Source organism: Bufo bufo, chromosome 11 (assembly GCF_905171765.1).
Source record: "Bufo bufo chromosome 11, aBufBuf1.1, whole genome shotgun sequence".
Lineage (NCBI taxonomy): Eukaryota > Metazoa > Chordata > Amphibia > Anura > Bufonidae > Bufo > Bufo bufo.
The window spans coordinates 98,675,910-98,702,096 of record NC_053399.1 but is presented as its reverse complement, the minus strand read 5'-3'; the positions used below and the strand labels follow the sequence as shown (position 1 = coordinate 98,702,096).

The 26,187-nt window shown below is 34.9% G+C and overlaps 1 protein-coding gene across 1 annotated transcript in view; it reads right to left on the bottom strand.

Annotated features, from left to right (window-relative positions):
- PCP4L1 (Purkinje cell protein 4 like 1) overlaps positions 1-26,187 on the bottom strand; it is a 60,882-nt gene that overhangs the window by 4,934 nt on the left and 29,761 nt on the right. Inside the window, exon 2 of the mRNA XM_040411781.1 lies at positions 9,441-9,498. Within this exon, the coding sequence (XP_040267715.1) occupies positions 9,441-9,498 (58 nt within the window). The remainder of the gene's footprint in view (positions 1-9,440; positions 9,499-26,187) is intronic.

Below are 26,187 nucleotides of genomic sequence, written 5' to 3'. Positions count from 1 at the left end.
ATACTGCTCCTATGTACAAGAATATAACTACTATAATACTGCTCCTATGTACAAGAATATAACTACTATAATACTGCCTCCTATGTACAAGAATATAACTACTATAATACTGCTCCTATGTACAACAATATAACTACTATAATACTGCTTCTATGTACAAGAATATAACCACTATAATACTGCTCCTATGTACAAGAATATAACTACTATAATACTGCTCCTATGTACAAGAATATAACTACTATAATACTGCTCCTATATACAAGAATATAACTACTATAATACTGCTCCTATGTACAAGAATATAACTACTATAATACTGCCCCTATGTACAAGAATATAACTACTATAATACTGCCCCCTATGTACAGGAATATAACTACTATAATACTGCTCCTATGTACAAGAATATAACTACTATAATACTGCCTCCTATGTACAAGAATATAACTACTATAATACTGCTCCTATGTACTAGAATATAACTACTATAATACTGCTCCTATGTACAAGAATATAACTACTATAATACTGCTCCTATGTACAAGAATATAACTACTATAATACTGCCTCCTATGTACAAGAATATAACTACTATAATACTGCTCCTATGTACAACAATATAACTACTATAATACTGCTCCTATGTACAAGAATATAACTACTATAATACTGCTCCTATGTACAAGAATATAACTACTATAATACTGCTCCTATGTACAAGAATATAACTACTATAATACTGCTCCTATGTACAAGAATATAACTACTATAATACTGCCTCCTATGTACAAGACTATAACTACTATAATACTGCTTCTATGTACAAGAATATAACTACTATAATACTGCTCCTATGTACAAGAATATAACTACTATAATACTGCTCCTATGTACAAGAATATAACTACTATAATACTGCTCCTATGTACAAGAATATAACTACTATAATACTGCCTTCTATGTACAAGAATATAACTACTATAATACTGCCTCCTATGTACAAGAATATAACTACTATAATACTGCTCCTATGTACAAGAATATAACTACTATAATACTGCTCCTATGTACAAGAGTATAACTACTATAATACTGCCTCCTATGTACAAGAATATAACTACTATAATACTGCTCCTATGTACAAGAATATAACTACTATAATACTGCTCCTATGTACAAGAATATAACTACTATAATACTGCCTTCTATGTACAAGAATATAACTACTATAATACTGCCTCCTATGTACAAGAATATAACTACTATAATACTGCTCCTATGTACAAGAATATAACTACTATAATACTGCTCCTATGTACAAGAATATAACTACTATAATACTGCTCCTATGTACAAGAATATAACTACTATAATACTGCTCCTATGTACAAGAATATAACTACTATAATACTGCTCCTATGTACAGGAATATAACTACTATAATACTGCTCCTATGTACAAGAATATAATTACTATAATACTGCCTCCTATGTACAAGAATATAACTACTATAATACTGCTCCTATGTACAAGAATATAACTACTATAATACTGCCCCTATGTACAAGAATATAACTACTATAATACTGCTCCTATGTACAAGAATATAACTACTATAATACTGCCTCCTATATACAAGAATATAACTACTATAATACTGCTCCTATGTACAAGAATATAACTACTATAATACTGCCTCCTATGTACAAGAATATAACTACTATAATACTGCTCCTATGTACTAGAATATAACTACTATAATACTGCTCCTATGTACAAGAATATAACTACTATAATACTGCTCCTATGTACAAGAATATAACTACTATAATACTGCCTCCTATGTACAAGAATATAACTACTATAATACTGCTCCTATGTACAACAATATAACTACTATAATACTGCTTCTATGTACAAGAATATAACCACTATAATACTGCTCCTATGTACAAGAATATAACTACTATAATACTGCTCCTATGTACAAGAATATAACTACTATAATACTGCTCCTATATACAAGAATATAACTACTATAATACTGCCTTCTATGTACAAGAATATAACTACTATAATACTGCTCCTATGTACAAGAATATAACTACTATAATACTGCCTCCTATGTACAAGAATATAACTACTATAATACTGCTCCTATGTACAAGAATAGAACTACTATAATACTGCTCCTATGTACAAGAATATAACTACTATAATACTGCTCCTATGTACAAGAATATAACTACTATAATACTGCTCCTATGTACAAGAATATAACTACTATAATACTGCTCCTATGTACAAGAATATATCTACTATAATACTGCTCCTATGTACAAGAATATAACTACTATAATACTGCTCCTATGTACAAGAATATAACTACTATAATACTGCTCCTATGTACAAGAATATAACTACTATAATACTGCTCCTATGTACAAGAATATAACTACTATAATACTGCCTCCTATGTACAAGAATATAACTACTATAATACTGCTCCTATGTACAACAATATAACTACTATAATACTGCTTCTATGTACAAGAATATAACTACTATAATACTGCTCCTATGTACAAGAATATAACTACTATAATACTGCTCCTATGTACAAGAATATAACTACTATAATACTGCTCCTATGTACAAGAATATAACTACTATAATACTGCCTTCTATGTACAAGAATATAACTACTATAATACTGCCTCCTATGTACAAGAATATAACTACTATAATACTGCTCCTATGTACAAGAATATAACTACTATAATACTGCTCCTATGTACAAGAATATAACTACTATAATACTGCTCCTATGTACAAGAATATAACTACTATAATACTGCTCCTATGTACAAGAATATAACTACTATAATACTGCTCATATGTACAAGAATATATCTACTATAATACTGCTCCTATGTACAAGAATATAACTACTATAATACTGCTCCTATGTACAAGAATATAACTACTATAATACTGCTCCTATGTACAAGAATATAACTACTATAATACTTCTCCTATGTACAAGAATATAACTACTGTAATACTGCCTCCTATGTACAAGAATATAACTACTATAATACTGCTCCTATGTACAAGAATATAACTACTATAATACTGCTCCTATGTACAAGAATATAACTACTATAATACTGCCTCCTATGTACAAGAATATAACTACTATAATACTGCTCCTATGTACAAGGATATAACTACTATAATACTGCTCCTATGTACAAGAATATAACTACTATAATACTGCCCCTATGTACAAGAATATAACTACTATAATACTGCCCCTATGTACAAGAATATAACTACTATAATACTGCCCCTATGTACAAGAATATAACTACTATAATACTGCTCCTATGTACAAGAATATAACTACTATAATACTGCCTCCTATGTACAAGAATATAACTACTATAATACTGCTCCTATGTACAAGAATATAACTACTATAATACTGCTCCTATGTACAAGAATATAACTACTATAATACTGCTCCTATATACAAGAATATAACTACTATAATACTGCTCCTATGTACAGGAATATAACTACTATAATACTGCTCCTATGTACAAGAATATAACTACTATAATACTGCTCCTATGTACAAGAATATAACTACTATAATACTGCTCCTATGTACAAGAATATAACTACTATAATACTGCTCCTATGTACAAGAATATAACTACTATAATACTGCCTCCTATGTACAATAATATAACTACTATAATACTGCCTCCTATGTACAAGAATATAACTACTATAATACTGCCCCTATGTACAAGAATATAACTGCTATAATACTGCTCCTATGTACAAGAATATAACTACTATAATACTGCTCCTATGTACAAGAATATAACTACTATAATACTGCCTCCTATGTACAAGAATATAACTACTATAATACTGCTCCTATGTACAAGAATATAACTACTATAATACTGCTCCTATGTACAAGAATATAACTACTATAATACTGCCTCTATGTACAAGAATATAACTGCTATAATACTGCTCCTATGTACAGGAATATAACTACTATAATACTGCTCTTATGTATAAGAATATAACTACTATAATACTGCTCCTATGTACAAGGATATAACTACTATAATACTGCCTCCTATGTACAAGAATATAACTACTATAATACTGCCTCCTATGTACAAGAATATAACTATTATAATACTGCCTCCTATGTACAAGAATATAACTACTATAATACTGCTCCTATGTAAAAGAATATAACTACTATAATACTGCTCCTATGTACAAGAATATAACTACTATAATACTGCTCCTATGTACAAGAATATAACCACTATAATACTGCTCTTATGTATAAGAATATAACTACTATAATACTGCTCCTATGTACAAGAATATAACTACTATAATACTGCTCCTATGTACAGGAATATAACTACTATAATACTAATCCTATGTACAAGAATATAACTACTATAATACTGCTCCTATGTACAGGAATATAACTACTGTAATACTGCTCCTATGTACAAGAATATAACTATTATAATACTGCCTCCTATGTACAAGAATATAACTACTATAATACTGCTCTTATGTATAAGAATATAACTACTATAATACTGCTCCTATGTACAAGGATATAACTACTATAATACTGCTCCTATGTACAAGAATATAACTACTATAATACTGCTCCTATGTACAAGAATATAACTACTATAATACTGCTCCTATGTACAAGACTATAACTACTATAATACTGCTCCTATGTACAAGAATATAACTACTATAATACTGCCTCCTATGTACAAGAATATAACTACTATAATACTGCTCCTATATACAAGAATATAACTACTATAATACTGCTCCTATGTACAAGAATATAACTACTATAATACTGCTCCTATGTACAAGAATATAACTACTATAATACTGCTCCTATGTACAAGACTATAACTACTATAATACTGCTCCTATGTACAAGAATATAACTACTATAATACTGCCTCCTATGTACAAGAATATAACTACTATAATACTGCTCCTATGTACAAGAATATAACTACTATAATACTGCTCCTATGTACAGGAATATAACTACTATAATACTGCCTCCTATGTACAAGAATATAACGTCTATAATACTGCTCCTATGTACAGGAATATAACTACTATAATACTGCTCCTATGTACAAGAATATAACAACTATAATACTGCCTCCTATGTACAAGAATATAACTACTATAATACTGCTCCTATGTACAAGAATATAACTACTATAATACTGCTCCTATGTACAAGACTATAACTACTATAATACTGCTCCTATGTACAAGAATATAACTACTATAATACTGCCTCCTATGTACAAGAATATAACTACTATAATACTGCTCCTATGTACAAGAATATAACTACTATAATACTGCTCCTATGTACAGGAATATAACTACTATAATACTGCTCCTATGTACAAGAATATAACTACTATAATACTGCCTCCTATGTACAAGAATATAACTACTATAATACTGCTCCTATGTACAAGAATATAACTACTATAATACTGCCTCCTATGTACAAGAATATAACTACTATAATACTGCTCCTATGTACAAGAATATAACTACTATAATACTGCTCCTATGTACAGGAATATAACTACTATAATACTGCCTCCTATGTACAAGAATATAACGTCTATAATACTGCTCCTATGTACAGGAATATAACTACTATAATACTGCTCCTATGTACAAGAATATAACTACTATAATACTGCCTCCTATGTACAAGAATATAACTACTATAATACTGCTCCTATGTACAAGAATATAACTACTATAATACTGCTCCTATGTACAAGAATATAACTACTATAATACTGCTCCTATGTACAAGAATATAACTACTATAATACTGCTCCTATGTACAAGAATATATAACTACTATAATACTGCTCCTATGTACAAGAATATAACTACTATAATACTGCCTCCTATGTACAAGAATATAACTACTATAATACTGCCTCCTATGTACAAGAATATAACTTTTATAATACTGCCTCCTATGTACAAGAATATAACTACTATAATACTGCTCCTATGTACAAGAATATAACTACTATAATACTGCTCCTATGTACAAGAATATAACTACTATAATACTGCTCCTATGTACAGGAATATAACTACTATAATACTGCCTCCTATGTACAGGAATATAACTACTATAATACTGCCTCCTATGTACAAGAATATAACTACTATAATACTGCTCCTATGTACAAGACTATAACTACTATAATACTGCCTCCTATGTACAAGAATATAACTACTATAATACTGCTCCTATGTACAAGAATATAACTATTATAATACTGCCTCCTATGTACAAGAATATAACTACTATAATACTGCCTCCTATGTACAAGAATATAACTATTATAATACTGCCTCCTATGTACAAGAATATAACTACTATAATACTGCTCCTATGTACAAGAATATAACTACTATAATACTGCCTCCTATGTACAGGAATATAACTACTATAATACTGCTCCTATGTACAGTAATATAACTACTATAATACTGCCTCCTATGTACAAGAATATAACTACTATAATACTGCCTCCTATGTACAAGAATATAACTACTTTAATACTGCTCCTATGTACAAGAATATAACTACTATAATACTGCTCCTATGTACAAGAATATAACTACTATAATACTGCCTCCTATATACAAGAATATAACTACTATAATACTGCTCTTATGTACAAGAATATAACTACTATAATACTGCTCCTATGTACAAGAATATAACTGCTATAATACTGCCTCCTATGTACAAGAATATAACTACTATAATACTGCTCCTATGTACAAGAATATAACTACTATAATACTGCTCCTATGTACAAGAATATAACTACTATAATACTGCTCCTATGTACAAGAATATAACTACTATAATACTGCTCCTATGTACAAGAATATAACTACTATAATACTGCTCCTATGTACAAGAATATAACTACTATAATACCGCTCCTATGTACAGGAATATAACTACTATAATACTGCTCCTATGTACAAGAATATAACTACTATAATACTGCTCCTATGTACAAGAATATAACTACTATAATACTGCTCCTATGTACAAGACTAAAACTACTATAATACTGCTCCTATGTACAAGAATATAACTACTATAATACTGCTCCTATGTACAAGAATATAACTACTATAATGCTGCTCCTATGTACTAGAATATAACTTCTGTAATACTGCTCCTATGTACAAGAATATAACTACTATAATACTGCCTCCTATGTACAAGAATATAACTACTATAATACTGCTCCTATGTACAGGAATATAACTACTATAATACTGCTCCTATGTACAAGAATATAACTACTATAATACTGCCTCCTATGTACAAGAATATAACTACTATAATACTGCTCCTATGTACAGGAATATAACTACTATAATATTGCTCCTATGTACAGGAATATAACTACTATAATACTGCTCCTATGTACAAGAATATAACTACTATAATACTGCTCCTATGTACAAGAATATAACTACTATAATACTGCTCCTATATACAAGAATATAACTACTATAATATTGCTCCTATGTACAGTGATATAACTACTATAATACTGCTCCTATGTACAAGAATATAACTACTATAATACTGCTCCTATGTACAAGAATATAACTACTATAATACTGCTCCTATGTACAGGAATATAACTACTATAATACTGCTCCTATGTACAAGAATATAACTACTATAATACTGCTCCTATGTACAAGAATATAACTACTATAATACTGCTCCTATGTACCAGAATATAACTACTATAATACTGCCTCCTATGTATAAGAATATAACTACTATAATACTGCTCCTATGTACAAGACTATTACTACTATAATACTGCTCCTATGTACAAGGATATATCTACTATAATACTGCTCCTATGTACAGGAATATAACTACTATAATACTGCTCCTATGTACAAGAATATAACTACTATAATACTGCTCCTATGTACAAGAATATAACTACTATAATACTGCTCCTATGTACAAGAATATAACTACTATAATACTGCCTCCTATGTACAAGAATATAACTACTATAATACTGCCTCCTATGTACAGGAATATAACTACTATAATACTGCTCCTATGTACAAGAATATAACTACTATAACACTGCTCCTATGTACAAGAAAATAACTACTATAATACTGCCTCCTATGTACAAGAATATAACTACTATAATACTGCTCCTATGTACAAGAATATAACTACTATAATACTGCTCCTATGTACAAGAATATAACTACTATAATACTGCTCCTATGTACAAGAATATAACTACTATAATACTGCCTTCTATGTACAAGAATATAACTACTATAACACTGCTCCTATGTACAAGAAAATAACTACTATAATACCGCCTCCTATATACAAGAATATAACTACTATAATACTGCTCCTATGTACAAGAATATAACTACTATAATACTGCTCCTATGTACAAGAATATAACTACTATAATACTGCCTTCTATGTACAAGAATATAACTACTATAACACTGCTCCTATGTACAAGAAAATAACTACTATAATACTGCCTCCTATGTACAAGAATATAACTACTATAATACTGCTCCTATGTACAAGAATATAACTACTATAATACTGCTCCTATGTACAAGAATATAACTACTATAATACTGCCTCCTATGTACAAGAATATAACTACTATAACACTGCTCCTATGTACAAGAAAATAACTACTATAATACTGCTCCTATGTACAAGAATATAACTACTATAATACTGCCTCCTATGTACAAGAATATAACTACTATAATACTGCCTCCTATGTACAAGAATATAACTACTATAATACTGCTCCTATGTACAAGAACATAACTACTATAATACTGCTCCTATGTACAAGAATATAACTACTATAATACTGCTCCTATGTACAAGAATATAACTACTATAATACTGCTCCTATGTACAAGAATATAACTACTATAATACTGCTCCTATGTACAAGAATATAACTACTATAATACTGCCTCCTATGTACAATAATATAACTACTATAATACTGCCTCCTATGTACAAGAATATAACTACTATAATACTGCCTCCTATGTACAAGAATATAACTACTATGATACTACCTCCTATGTACAAGAATATATCTACTATGATACTGCCTCCTATGTACAAGAATATAACTACTATAATACTGCCTCCTATGTACAAGAATATAACTACTATAATACTGCCTCCTATGTACAAGAATATAACTACTATAATACTGCCTCCTATCACTTACCCTTCTCCTCGTTCAGGGCGGCCGGGTTTGAAGATGGAAGCTCACTATTGGCTCGTAGCTGGAAAAGAGACATTAAGGTTGTAATAATGGCAGGAGTCTGTAATAACATGCAGTAATCAATACTCCCCCCCCATCGACTCTTTATTCTACATGATGGGGGTGGTAGTTATTCTGGGAGACGTATAGAACGTGAGTATTTCTAGTCCAGGTCCATCTGGTGCAGAGGTCTGTGAAGGGCTCGGTGCTCTGGTAAATGGACCTTTTCTGCCGCCTCTAGAAAAGCTTATATTCTCTCATACAGTGACAGTAAACATGGCGGACATGACTGATGAGAATGTTCCTCAGGGATGAGAAGAGGCAGTGACATGTCTTAGGAGGTGTCTCCAGGAATGCTGCGCCAGCTTCAGGGAACCAATGATTGTCTATGAGGGTCCCTGGTGTAGACGCCCTAAACGTCACTTATCTAGGACAGGACATATGTCCCTGCAAAAACATTCTCAGTGTGAAGAGCCCGGAGCCCGAGAACCTCACTAATTAAAGGGTGATTACTGAGGTGTATGGTAGGATTCATTATACATCTGCTCCGTGACACCGCTGTGTATGAGAATAACCTCTGGATGATGACAATGCTGTGTATGAGAATAACCTCTGGATGATGACAATGATGTGGATGAGAATAACCTCTGGATGATGGCAATGCTGTGTATGAGAATAACCTCTGGATGATGGCAATGCTGTGTATGAGAATAACCTCTGGATGATGACAATGCTGTGTATGAGAATAACCTCTGGATGATGACAATGCTGTGTATGAGAATAACCTCTGGATGATGGCAATGCTGTGTATGAGAATAACCTCTGGATGATGACAATGCTGTGTATGAGAATAACCTCTGGATGATGACAATGCTGTGTATGAGAATAACCTCTGGATGATGGCAATGCTGTGTATGAGAATAACCTCTGGATGATGACAATGCTGTGTATGAGAATAACCTCTGGATGATGACAATGCTGTGGATGAGAATAACCTCTGGATGATGACAATGATGTGTATGAGAATAACCTCTGGATGATGACAATGCTGTGTATGAGAGTAACCTCTGGATGATGACAATGCTGTGGATGAGAATAACCTCTGGATGATGACAATGCTGTGTATGAGAATAACCTCTGGATGATGACAATGCTTTGGATGAGAATAACCTCTGGATGATGGCAATGCTGTGTATGAGAATAACCTCTGGATGATGACAATGCTGTGTATGAGAATAACCTCTGGATGATGACAATGCTGTGTATGAGAATAACCTCTGGATGATGACAATGCTGTGGATGAGAATAACCTCTGGATGATGACAATGCTGTGTATGAGAATAACCTCTGGATGATGACAATGCTGTGTATGAGAATAACCTCTGGATGATGACAATGATGTGGATGAGAATAACCTCTGGATGATGGCAATGCTGTGTATGAGAATAACCTCTGGATGATGACAATGCTGTGTATGAGAATAACCTCTGGATGATGACAATGCTGTGTATGAGAATAACCTCTGGATGATGACAATGATGTGGATGAGAATAACCTCTGGATGATGACAATGCTGTGTATGAGAATAACCTCTGGATGATGACAATGCTGTGGATGAGAATAACCTCTGGATGAGGACACCGCTGTGTATGAGAATAACCTCTGAATGATGACAATGATGTGTATGAGAATAACCTCTGGATGATGACAATGATGTGTATGAGAATAACCTCTGGATGATGGCAATGCTGTGTATGAGAATAACCTCTGGGTGATGGCAATGCTGTGTATGAGAATAACCTCTGGATGATGACAATGCTGTGTATGAGAATAACCTCTGGATGATGACAATGCTGTGTATGAGAATAACCTCTGGATGATGACAATGCTGTGTATGAGAATAACCTCTGGATGATGACAATGCTGTGTATGAGAATAACCTCTGGATGATGACAATGCTGTGTATGAGAATAACCTCTGGATGATGACAATGCTGTGTATGAGAATAACCTCTGGATGATGACAATGCTGTGTATGAGAATAACCTCTGGATGATGACAATGCTGTGGATGAGAATAACCTCTGGATGATGACAATGATGTGGATGAGAATAACCTCTGGATGATGGCAATGCTGTGTATGAGAATAACCTCTGGATGATGACAATGATGTGTATGAGAATAACCTCTGGATGATGACAATGCTGTGGATGAGAATAACCTCTGGATGATGACAATGATGTGGATGAGAATAACCTCTGGATGATGGCAATGCTGTGTATGAGAATAACCTCTGGATGATGACAATGCTGTGGATGAGAATAACCTCTGGATGATGACAATGCTGTGGATGAGAATAACCTCTGGATGATGACAATGCTGTGTATGAGAATAACCTCTGGATGATGACAATGATGTGTATGAGAATAACCTCTGGATGATGACAATGCTGTGTATGAGAATAACCTCTGGATGATGACAATGCTGTGGATGAGAATAACCTCTGGATGAGGACACCGCTGTGTATGAGAATAACCTCTGAATGATGACAATGATGTGTATGAGAATAACCTCTGGATGATGACAATGATGTGTATGAGAATAACCTCTGGATGATGGCAATGCTGTGTATGAGAATAACCTCTGGATGATGACAATGATGTGTATGAGAATAACCTCTGGATGATGACAATGATGTGTATGAGAATAACCTCTGGATGATGACAATGCTGTGTATGAGAATAACCTCTGGGTGATGGCAATGCTGTGTATGAGAATAACCTCTGGATGATGGCAATGCTGTGTATGAGAATAACCTCTGGATGATGACAATGCTGTGTATGAGAATAACCTCTGGATGATGACAATGCTGTGTATGAGAATAACCTCTGGATGATGACAATGCTGTGTATGAGAATAACCTCTGGATGATGACAATGCTGTGTATGAGAATAACCTCTGGATGATGACAATGCTGTGTATGAGAATAACCTCTGGATGATGACAATGCTGTGTATGAGAATAACCTCTGGATGATGACAATGCTGTGTATGAGAATAACCTCTGGATGATGACAATGCTGTGGATGAGAATAACCTCTGGGTGATGACAATGCTGTGTATGAGAATAACCTCTGGATAAGAACAATGATGTGTATGAGAATAACCTCTGGATGATGGCAATGCTGTGTATGAGAATAACCTCTGGGTGATGACAATTATGTGTATGAGAATAACCTCTGGATGATGGCAATGCTGTGTATGAGAATAACCTCTGGATGATGACAATGATGTGTATGAGAATAACCTCTGGATGATGACAATGATGTGTATGAGAATAACCTCTGGATGATGACAATGCTGTGTATGAGAATAACCTCTGGATGATGACAATGATGTGTATGAGAATAACCTCTGGATGATGACAATTATGTGTATGAGAATAACCTCTGGATGATGACAATGCTGTGTATGAGAATAACCTCTGGATGATGACAATGCTGTGTATGAGAATAACCTCTGGATGATGACAATGCTGTGTATGAGAATAACCTCTGGATGATGGCAATGCTGTGTATGAGAATAACCTCTGGATGATGACAATGCTGTGTATGAGAATAACCTCTGGATGATGACAATGCTGTGTATGAGAATAACCTCTGGATGATGACAATGCTGTGTATGAGAATAACCTCTGGATGATGACAATGCTGTGTATGAGAATAACCTCTGGATGATGACAATGCTGTGTATGAGAATAACCTCTGGATGATGACAATGCTGTGTATGAGAATAACCTCTGGATGATGACAATGATGTGTATAAGAATAACCTCTGGATGATGACAATGATGTGGATGAGAATAACCTCTGGATGATGGCAATGCTGTGTATGAGAATAACCTCTGGATGATGACAATGCTGTGTATGAGAATAACCTCTGGATGAGGACAATGCTGTGTATGAGAATAACCTCTGGATGATGGCAATGCTGTGTATGAGAATAACCTCTGGATGAGGACAATGCTGTGTATGAGAATAACCTCTGGATGATGGCAATGCTGTGTATGAGAATAACCTCTGGATGATGACAATGCTGTGTATGAGAATAACCTCTGGATGATGACAATGCTGTGTATGAGAATAACCTCTGGATGATGACAATGCTGTGTATGAGAATAACCTCTGGATGATGGCAATGCTGTGTATGAGAATAACCTCTGGATGATGACAATGCTGTGTATGAGAATAACCTCTGGATGATGACAATGCTGTGTATGAGAATAACCTCTGGATGATGACAATGATGTGTATGAGAATAACCTCTGGATGATGACAATGCTGTGTATGAGAATAACCTCTGGATGATGACAATGCTGTGTATGAGAGTAACCTCTGGATGATGACAATGCTGTGTATGAGAATAACCTCTGGATAAGAACAATGCTGTGTATGAGAATAACCTCTGGATGATGACAATGCTGTGGATGAGAATAACCTCTGGATGATGACAATTATGTGTATGAGAATAACCTCTGGATGATGACAATGCTGTGTATGAGAATAACCTCTGGATGATGGCAATGCTGTGTATGCGAATAACCTCTGGATGATGACAATGCTGTGTATGAGAATAACCTCTGGATGATGACAATGCTGTGTATGAGAATAACCTCTGGATGATGGCAATGCTGTGTATGAGAATAACCTCTGGATGATGACAATGCTGTGTATGAGAATAACCTCTGGATGATGACAATGCTGTGTATGAGAATAACCTCTGGATGATGACAATGATGTGTATGAGAATAACCTCTGGATGATGACAATTATGTGTATGAGAATAACCTCTGGATGATGACAATGATGTGTATGAGAATAACCTCTGGATGATGACAATGATGTGTATGAGAATAACCTCTGGATGATGGCAATGCTGTGTATGAGAATAACCTCTGGATGATGACAATGCTGTGTATGAGAATAACCTCTGGATGATGACAATGATGTGTATGAGAATAACCTCTGGATGATGACAATTATGTGTATGAGAATAACCTCTGGATAAGAACAATGATGTGGATGAGAATAATCTCTGGATGAGGACAATGATGTGTATGAGAATAATCTCTGGATGATGACAATGATGTGGATGAGAATAACCTCTGGATGATGGCAATGCTGTGTATGAGAATAACCTCTGGATAAGAACAATGCTGTGTATGAGACGACTCTCCTCCTTCCCGTGAACACCACCACTCAGATGTTTGCTCGGTAGAAGACATCACCGCTATACATGATCATCCATCACCAGGTCCATGTCTTCTGCGTCACCAATGCCAGACAATGACCTTGTGCACTGGTGGCTCACCCGCCGTACCAGACGGTATCTCTGGAGTTCCCTGGACGCCAGCCCTGGGGCGTCACTCCAAGGAGTCCACAGTTTCTCTAATTTGGTCATAGCACCCCTCTTCCTATAAACCCCTCTTTCCGAATTGATTAGCCAGTTAATCTTGGCTATATATTCGGTTCTACTAGGACTACACTCATCTAGCCAATGCTGGGCAATCAGCTTTCCAGCCATATATAACATTCTGGCCACCGCTACCTTTCTGGGTTCAGTGATGGCAGATCCTCCACATATCCCAAAATACAAACAAATGGGGTCACATCCAATGTAACTTCGTATAGAGAGTCAATGAGATGCAGCACAGAGCGCCAAGAGCCCTCCGGGGCCGAGCATGACCGCAGCATGTGTAACATACCCGCATCCTCCTCCCCACATCGCGGACATTAGTCCTATGTTAAACCCGATAAATCAGGTGCAATTGTGACAACCTGTGGGCTTCAGTGAGTGAGAGCTGCGGGGTCCTCTCCAGTGTCTTCTGCCACTGGTTTTCCTCTAACGGCCCCTACTTCCCATTTTGTCCTACTGATCACTGGGTAGTCTTGCAGAAATCGAGAGACAACCCCAGACGAGGAATTCCTCCGGTCTACCAGGGCAATGGTTTTGTTTTGGCATACCGTGCTCCACATGCCGTCAGCGTGATCAGCCCGGAAGGCCTCCAGCCTTGCCGAGCCCCCCTTCCATATAAGCTCCCTAAACAGCTTATTAATTGAGTGAAAAAACCTGAGAGGCAGCCATATGGGGGAGTTATGTAGTAGATAAAGTAGCTGCGGCATCCAATTGACCTGTCCTACCACTGACAGCGGCAGCTTAGGCCAGACATGCGTTTTCTCTTTGAATCTGCCTATGAGGGGAATAAATTCAGCTTCTCATATTCCGTGAGTCTCCTAGACTCCCCCCCCCCCCGCCCCAAATACTTAAATTCGCTCACCACCTGCGGTCCAGAATCATCCACATTATCTATAGGGAGAAGGGACGATTTGCTCCAATTTATAACCAATCCACAGTAGCGCCCAAAACCCCCGATCACATCCATAATCTCTGGTAGGGACTTCCTAGCCTCGGCCAAGAACAGCAAGGCATTGTCCGCATATAAGGAAGTTTTCTCCTGTGACTCGCCCCGGCTAAACCCTACAATCCCGTCATGCCTCCTAACAATAGCCGCCAATGGCTCGATGACGAGGGCAAACAGTAACGGAGACAAAGGGCATCCCTGCCTGGTTCCCCTATAGAGCCGGAATCCCTCTGATAGATATCCGTTTGCCTACCATATAACAGCCGCACCCATGCTATGAAACTATCCCCCAAACCAAACCTCTCCAGCACCTCCCATAGATACTCCACTCAATACTACGTGTCCTGCCTAAGCCAGCTAGAGCACCTTCAGCTCTGCTGGGCCCTGAAGCCTGTGAAGCCAAGAGGTATAGATTCTCAGGTATTAATCTAGAGACAGACTGCAGAGAGAAGTTGTAGCATAAAGAAAGAAGCAAAGTTATACAGTAAGCTTGTCAGCACAGCAGAGCCAGAGAGCAACAGATGTAGCAGGGTTGAGTTTGTTTGCCTGCCATAGTTAATGCTAACGCCTGCTGAAAACCAAGACAAAGCCTGAAACTGTTGGAGAAACGTTTATTCAAGTAAAGCTGGTATTGCACTTCATCACAAGGTCTGGACTCCAGCGTATCCAGGTAGGAGCACCGTGACACGTGCACAAAACATTATGGGACATTATAGGCTACCCTCCACCACTCTGGCATTCCTACACCTGGGTACCATCTACTACATCACTAAAAGGACCCCTGTTGCTTCACTGCAACTAGCGTCACGAAAAACATTTGCTTTAAGAGACCCACGGCCGTGACCATGCGTTGCATGACCACCCTTTACAAAGAGTGCAATGGAGGCCAGAATAGTGGTCACTCAGCTTTACTCAGGAACAGATGTATCTGACAGAGGTCACTTGTTTCAGGGGAGAATTAAGGGTAATTGCTTTCTTCTGGGGGCAATTACAGGGCACTCTCCAGTCGCAGAGGCCTGTGGGCAAAGTAATGAGAGTGCGAGGGACTCATCATGGTAAGTAACGCTCCACAGCCCCAGGAGATGACGATGAGAAGCTTAATTTAAAATCCTCATTTAATAGAATGGAAGATTGTCGCAGATTGTATCCTGAGGACTCTGACTCACTTAATGCAGAGGGCAGGGGGGAGTTAAAAAGCGGAGGAAAGGGCGACATGTAATCCTATTGGAAGGATTAATTAGTGTAAGAGGTGAGAATGAGACAAAGTGATTACGGGGTGTGTGGGGTGATACTCCCATCAGAAGAGGATGATGGGACATATTTAAAGCCACAATAGGAGTACTTCAGGCAGTGCACTTGTCCAATATCCCGAAATACAACCAACAAACGCCAATGAAATATCATCTAGAGAATTAGGCTGCAATACTGTAGTTAGAATAATGATACCAGGCAGTCGCTTATATTACAACTCCTTGAAAAGTGAAGTTACTTTCTTAAACTTGTCGATGGCAGATTCCTGTAAAACCTCATCACTTCAGACAAAGGGACCTCCTGTCCTACAAGAGACAAGAGACCCAGAAGACGAACCGCCACAGATCCGGCGTCACACCAATACCTGGATGGAAAAGGTTACTGGGAAGGGATGGCGCCGCTGAGGAGATAGAAATCTGCATCTCATCAACATCCGAACATATGTCCCCATTAAAGGTTTACCATCTCCTGATGGCTTCAGCATAAAATTATACAGGACAGGAGATGAGAGGTCTTCTACAGCAACGCGGGGGTACAAATAAAATGTCTGCTGCTCAAGAGCTATACCTCAATACTAGATATACAGTATAAGAACATATGCTATAATACTGCCTCCTATGTACCAGAATATAACTACTATAATACTGCTCCTATGTACAAGAATATAACTACTATAATACTGCCTCCTATGTACAAGGATATAACTACTATAATACTGCCTCCTATGTACAAGAATATAACTACTATAATACTGCTCCTATGTACAAGAATATAACTACTATAATACTGCTCCTATGTACAGGAATATAACTACTATAATACTGCTCCTATGTACAAGAATATAACTACTATAATACTGCTCCTATGTACAAGAATATAACTACTATAATACTGCTCCTATGTACAAGAATATAACTACTATAATACTGCTCCTATGTACAAGAATATAACTACTATAATACTGCCTCCTATGTACAAGAATATAACTACTATAATACTGCTCCTATGTACAGGAATATAACTACTATAATACTGCTCCTATGTACAAGAATATAACTACTATAATACTGCTCCTATGTACAAGAATATAACTACTATAATACTGCTCCTATGTACAAGAATATAACTACTATAATACTGCTCCTATGTACAAGAATATAACTACTATAATACAGCTCCTATGTACAAAAATATAACTACTATAATACTGCCTCCTATGTACAAGAATATAACTACTATAATACTGCCTCCTATGTACAAGAATATAACTACTATAATACTGCTCCTATGTACAAGAATATAACTACTATAATACAGCTCCTATGTAGAAGAATATAACTACTATAATACTGCCTCCTATATACAAGAATATAACTACTATAATACTGCTCCTATGTACAGGAATATAACTACTATAATACTGCTCCTATGTGCAGGAATATAACTACTATAATACTGCTCCTATGTGCAAGAATATAACTACTATAATACTGCTCCTATGTACAAGAATATTACTACTATAATACTGCTCCTATGTACAAGAATATTACTACTATAATACTGCTCCTATGTACAAGAATATAACTACTATAATACTGCTCCTATGTACAAGAATATAACTACTATAATACTGCTCCTATGTACAAGAATATAACTACTATAATACTGCTCCTATGTACAAGAATATAACTACTATAATACTGCCTCCTATGTACAAGAATATAACTACTATAATACTGCTCCTATGTACAAGAATATAACTACTATAATACAGCTCCTATGTAGAAGAATATAACTACTATAATACTGCTCCTATGTGCAAGAATATAACTACTATAATACTGCTCCTATGTACAAGAATATAACTACTATAATACTGCTCCTATGTACAGGAATATAACTACTATAATACTGCTCCTATGTACAAGAATATAACTACTATAATACTGCTCCTATGTGCAAGAATATAACTACTATAATACTGCTCCTATGTACAAGAATATAACTACTATAATACTGCTCCTATGTACAAGAATATAACTACTATAATACTGCCTCCTATGTACAGGAATATAACTACTATAATACTGCTCCTATGTACAAGAATATAACTACTATAATACTGCTCCTATGTACAAGAATATAACTACTATAATACTGCCTCCTATGTACAAGAATATACCTACTATAATACTGCTCCTATGTACAAGAATATAACTACTATAATACTGCTCCTATGTACAAGAATATAACTACTATAATACTGCCTCTTATGTACAAGTATATAACTACTATAATACTGCCTCCTATGTACAAGAATATACCTACTATAATACTGCTCCTATGTACAAGAATATAACTACTATAATACTGCCTCCTATGTACAAGAATATAACTACTATAATACTGCTCCTATGTACAGGAATATAACTACTATAATACTGCTCCTATGTACAAGAATATAACTACTATAATACTGCTCCTATGTACAAGAATATAACTACTATAATACTGCTCCTATGTACAAGAATATAACTACTATAATACTGCTCCTATGTACAAGAATATAACTACTATAATACTGCCTCCTATGTACAAGAATATAACTACTATAATACTGCTCCTATGTACAAGAATATAACTACTATAATACAGCTCCTATGTAGAAGAATATAACTACTATAATACTGCTCCTATGTGCAAGAATATAACTACTATAATACTGCTCCTATGTACAAGAATATTACTACTATAATACTGCTCCTATGTACAAGAATATTACTACTATAATACTGCTCCTATGTACAAGAATATAACTACTATAATACTGCTCCTATGTACAAGAATATAACTACTATAATACTGCTCCTATGTACAAGAATATAACTACTATAATACTGCCTCCTATGTACAAGAATATAACTACTATAATACTGCCTCCTATGTACAAGAATATAACTACTATAATACTGCTCCTATGTACAAGAATATAACTACTATAATACTGCCTCCTATGTACAAGAATATAACTACTATAATACTGCTCCTATATATGAGCATATAACTACTATAATACTGCTCCTATGTACAAGAATATAACTACTATAATACTGCCTCCTATGTACAGGAATATAACTACTATAATACAGCTCCTATGTAGAAGAATATAACTACTATAATACTGCTCCTATGTGCAAGAATATAACTACTATAATACTGCTCCTATGTACAAGAATATAACTACTATAATACTGCTCCTATGTACAGGAATATAACTACTATAATACTGCCTCCTATGTACAAGAATATAACTACTATAATACTGCTCCTATATACAAGAATATAACTACTATAATACTGCTCCTATGTACAAGAATATAACTACTATAATACTGCTCCTATGTACAAGAATATAACTACTATAATACTGCTCCTATGTGCAAGAATATAACTACTATAATACTGCTCCTATGTACAAGAATATAACTACTATAATACTGCTCCTATGTACAAGAATATAACTACTATAATACTGCCTCCTATGTACAGGAATATAACTACTATAATACTGCTCCTATGTACAAGAATATAACTACTATAATACTGCTCCTATGTACAAGAATATAACTACTATAATACTGCCTCCTATGTACAAGAATATACCTACTATAATACTGCTCCTATGTACAAGAATATAACTACTATAATACTGCTCCTATGTACAAGAATATAACTACTATAATACTGCCTCTTATGTACAAGTATATAACTACTATAATACTGCCTCCTATGTACAAGAATATACCTACTATAATACTGCTCCTATGTACAAGAATATAACTACTATAATACTACCTCCTATATACAAGAATATAACTACTATAATACTACCCCTATGTACAAGAATATAACTACTATAATACTGCCTCCTATGTACAGGGATATAACTACTATAATACTGCTCCTATGTACAAGAATATAACTACTATAATACTACCCCTATGTACAAGAATATAACTACTATAATACTACCCCTATGTACAAGAATATAACTACTATAATACTGCTCCTATGTACAAGAATATAACTACTATAATACTGCTCCTATGTACAAGAATATAACTACTATAATACTGCTCCTATGTACAAGAATATAACTACTATAATACTGCTCCTATGTACAAGAATATAACTACTATAATACTGCCTCCTATGTACAAGAATATAACTGCTATAATACTGCCTCCTATGTACAGGGATATAACTACTATAATACTGCCTCCTATGTACAAGAATATAACTACTATAATACTGCTCCTATGTACAAGAATATAACTACTATAATACTGCTCCTATGTACAAGAATATAACTACTATAATACTGCTCCTATGTACAAGAATATAACTACTATAATACTGCTCCTATGTACAAGAATATAACTACTATAATACTGCCTCCTATGTACAAGAATATAACTACTATAATACTGCTCCTATGTACAAGAATATAACTACTATAATACTGCTCCTATGTACAAGAATATAACTACTATAATACTGCTCCTATGTACAAGAATATAACTACTATAATACTGCTCCTATGTACAAGAATATAACTACTATAATACTGCTCCTATGTACAAGAATATAACTACTATAATACTGCTCCTATGTACAGGGATATAACTACTATAATACTGCTCCTATGTACAAGAATATAACTGCTATAATACTGCCTCCTATGTACAGGAATATAACTACTATAATACTGCCTCCTATGTACAAGAATATAACTACTGTAATACTGCCCGTATGTACAAGAATATAACTACTATAATACTGCTCCTATGTACAAGAATATAACTACTATAATACTGCTCCTATGTACAGGAATATAACTACTATAATACTGCTCCTATGTACAAGAATATAACTACTATAATACTGCCTCCTATGTACAAGAATATAACTACTATAATACTGCCTCCTATGTACAGGAATATAACTACTATAATACTGCCTCCTATGTACAGGAATATAACTACTATAATACTGCTCCTATGTACAGGAATATAAATACTATAATACTGCTCCTATGTACAAGAATATATCTACTATAATACTGCCTCCTATGTACAGGGATATAACTACTATAATACTGCTCCTATGTACAAGAATATAACTACTATAATACTGCTCCTATGTACAGGAATATAACTACTATAATACTGCCTCCTATGTACAGGAATATAACTACTATAATACTGCTCCTATGTACAGGAATATAACTACTATAATACTGCTCCTATGTACAAGAATATAACTACTATAATACTGCTCCTATGTACAAGAATATAACTACTATAATACTGCTCCTATGTACAAGAATATAACTACTATAATACTGCTCCTATGTACAGGAATATAACTACTATAATACTGCCTCTTATGTACAAGAATATAACTACTATAATAATACTGCTCCTATGTACAAGAATATAACTACTATTATACTGCCTCCTATGTATAAGAATATAACTACTATAATACTGCTCCTATATACAAGAATATAACTACTATAATACTGCTCCTATGTACAGGAATATAAATACTATAATACTGCTCCTATGTACAAGAATATATCTACTATAATACTGCCTCCTATGTACAAGAGTATAACTACTATAATACTGCCTCCTATGTACAGGGATATAACTACTATAATACTGCTCCTATGTACAAGAATATATCTACTATAATACTGCCTCCTATGTACAGGGATATAACTACTATAATACTGCTCCTATGTACAAGAATATAGCTACTATAATACTGTTCCTATGTACAAGAATATAGCTACTATAATACTACTCCTATGTACATATAACTACTATAATACTGCTCCTGTGTACAAGAATATAACTACTATAATACTGCTCCTATGTACAAGAATATAACTACTATAATACTGCTCCTATGTACAGGAATATAACTACTATAATACTGCCTCTTATGTACAAGAATATAACTACTATAATAATACTGCTCCTATGTACAAGAATATAACTACTATAATACTGCCTCCTATGTATAAGAATATAACTACTATAATACTGCTCCTATATACAAGAATATAACTACTATAATACTGCTCCTATGTACAGGAATATAAATACTATAATACTGCTCCTATGTACAAGAATATATCTACTATAATACTGCCTCCTATGTACAGGGATATAACTACTATAATACTGCTCTTATGTACAGGAATATAACTACTATAATACTGCCTCCTGTGTACAAGAATATAACTACTATAATACTGCCTCCTATGTACAGGAATATAACTACTATAATACTGCCTCCTATGTACAAGAATATAACTACTATAATACTGCTCCTATGTACAAGAATATAACTACTAGAATACTGCTCCTATGTACAAGAATATAACTACTATAATGCTGCCTCCTATGTACAAGAATATAACTACTATAATACTGCCCCTATGTACAGGAATATAACTACTATAATACTGCCTCCTATGTACAAGAATATAACTACTATAATACTGCTCCTATGTACAAGAATATAACTACTATAATACTGCTCCTATGTACAGTAATATAACTACTATAATACTGCCCCTATGTACAAGAATATAACTACTATAATACTGCTCCTATGTACAAGAATATAACTACTATAATACTGCCTCCTATGTACAAGAATATAACTACTATAATACTGCTCCTATGTACAAGAATATAACTACTATAATACTGCTCCTATGTACAAGAATATAACTACTATAATTCTGCTCCTATGTACAAGAATATAACTACTATAATACTGCTCCTATGTACAGGAATATAACTACTATAATACTGCTCCTATGTACAAGAATATAACTACTATAATACTGCTCCTATGTACAGGAATATAACTACTATAATACTGCTCCTATGTACAAGAATATAACTACTATAATACTGCTCCTATGTACAAGAATATAACTACTATAATACTGCCTCTTATGTACAAGAATATAACTACTATAATACTGCTCCTATGTACAAGAATATAACTACTATAATACTGCCCCTATGTACAAGAATATAACTACTATAATATTGCTCCTATGTACAAGAATATAACTACTATAATACTGCTCCTATGTACAAGAATATAACTACTATAATACTGCTCCTATGTACAGGAATATAACTACTATAATACTGCTCCTATGTACAAGAATATAACTACTATAATACTGCCTCTTATGTACAAGAATATAACTACTATAATACTGCTCCTATGTACAAGAATATAACTACTATAATATTGCTCCTATGTACAAGAATATAACTACTATAATACTGCCTCCTATGTACAAGAATATAACTACTATAATACTGCTCCTATGTACAAGAATATAACTACTATAATACTGCCTCCTATATACAAGAATATAACTACTATAATACTGCCTCCTATGTACAGGAATATAACTACTATAATACTGCCTCCTATATACAAGAATATAACTACTATAATACTGCTCCTATGTACAAGAATATAACTACTATAATACTGCTCCTATGTACAGGAATATAACTACTATAATACTGCTCCTATGTACAAGAATATAACTACTATAATACTGCCTCCTATGTACAGGGATATAACTACTATAATACTGCTCCTATGTACAAGAATATAACTACTATAATACTGCCTCCTATGTACAGGAATATAACTACTATAATACTGCCTCCTATGTACAGGGATATAACTACTATAATACTGCTCCTATGGACAGGACTGTGTCTTAGATACCGGCACATCAGTGACTGATGAAGACGTTGGGGGCTTCCTGTGGATAATTTGAGGGTGACGTGTAGCGGTAATGACAGGATGCTGCCGCCTCCTCCGCTTGTGTATTATTCCTATTCATCTCTTAGTCGCCGCTCTGGCGTTCTTGCCATGCGGAGCAGCTGGCGCTCGGTGCCGCCCTCTCGTCTTTCACACACACAGCCTGATTATGATGGAAGCTGACGAGTCGTGTTTAGCTCACACTGAGGACCAACATTTCTGCTCCCGCCTCTCCTCGCCAGATGTACAATGTTACTCACAGGCATTAAAGCGCTCAATGGCGGAACGCTGCCAGATACTAGGCACCACAAGGATGCAATGTTACTACATTACTGATGCCCTAATAAGCTGGGCACAAGGGGGCGCAATTGCTTCCACTGTACAGCTGCTCTGTAGTGCCAGTCAGGAGTCTGGAAACTCAGGGATGAAATTTTTATTGGATGCTGTACGGTGCCCCTTTAGTAATAACATTAGTGAGGCACAGACTTGGTACCTCGCACCTCAGTAATGTCACGGCCAAGAGGCTTATGTAACGGAATAGGATCAGGAGCTCAGTTTTCCTGCAGCCTCCAGTAATTATCCGCACACTCTCTGCTCGTCATGGATTATTGCACACATTTGCTGAGGGTTATTAGATCCGTATGGTCGTGCACCTCTCCCTATCCTAATGACCTATTTACCCCGGGACGATGCCCAACGTCTAATTAATTCTAACTCTCAAAACTGAATGGAAGTAAATCAGCATCAACCGGTGACCTTGAGAGAGGAAGGGAAACTGAGGCGCGAGGCATAATGAGCACCAAATATGTTCCGCAATGTCATAAAGAAGAAACAGTTCCCAAAAGACACACCGCCTGCATATAAAAGAGAAGTGTATATACAGAGTAAGAGCAGATACTGAGGATTACACCCGGTATACAGGACAGAGAAGTGGTACTGTGCAGTGTATATATACAGAATAAGAGCAGATACTGAGGATTACACCCAGTATACAGGACAGGAGAAGTGGTACTGTGCAGTGTATATACAGAATAAGAGCAGATACTGAGGATTACACCCAGTATACAGGACAGGAGAAGTGGTACTGTGCAGTGTATATATATACAGAATAAGAGCAGATACTGAGGATTACACCCAGTATACAGGACAGGAGAAGTGGTACT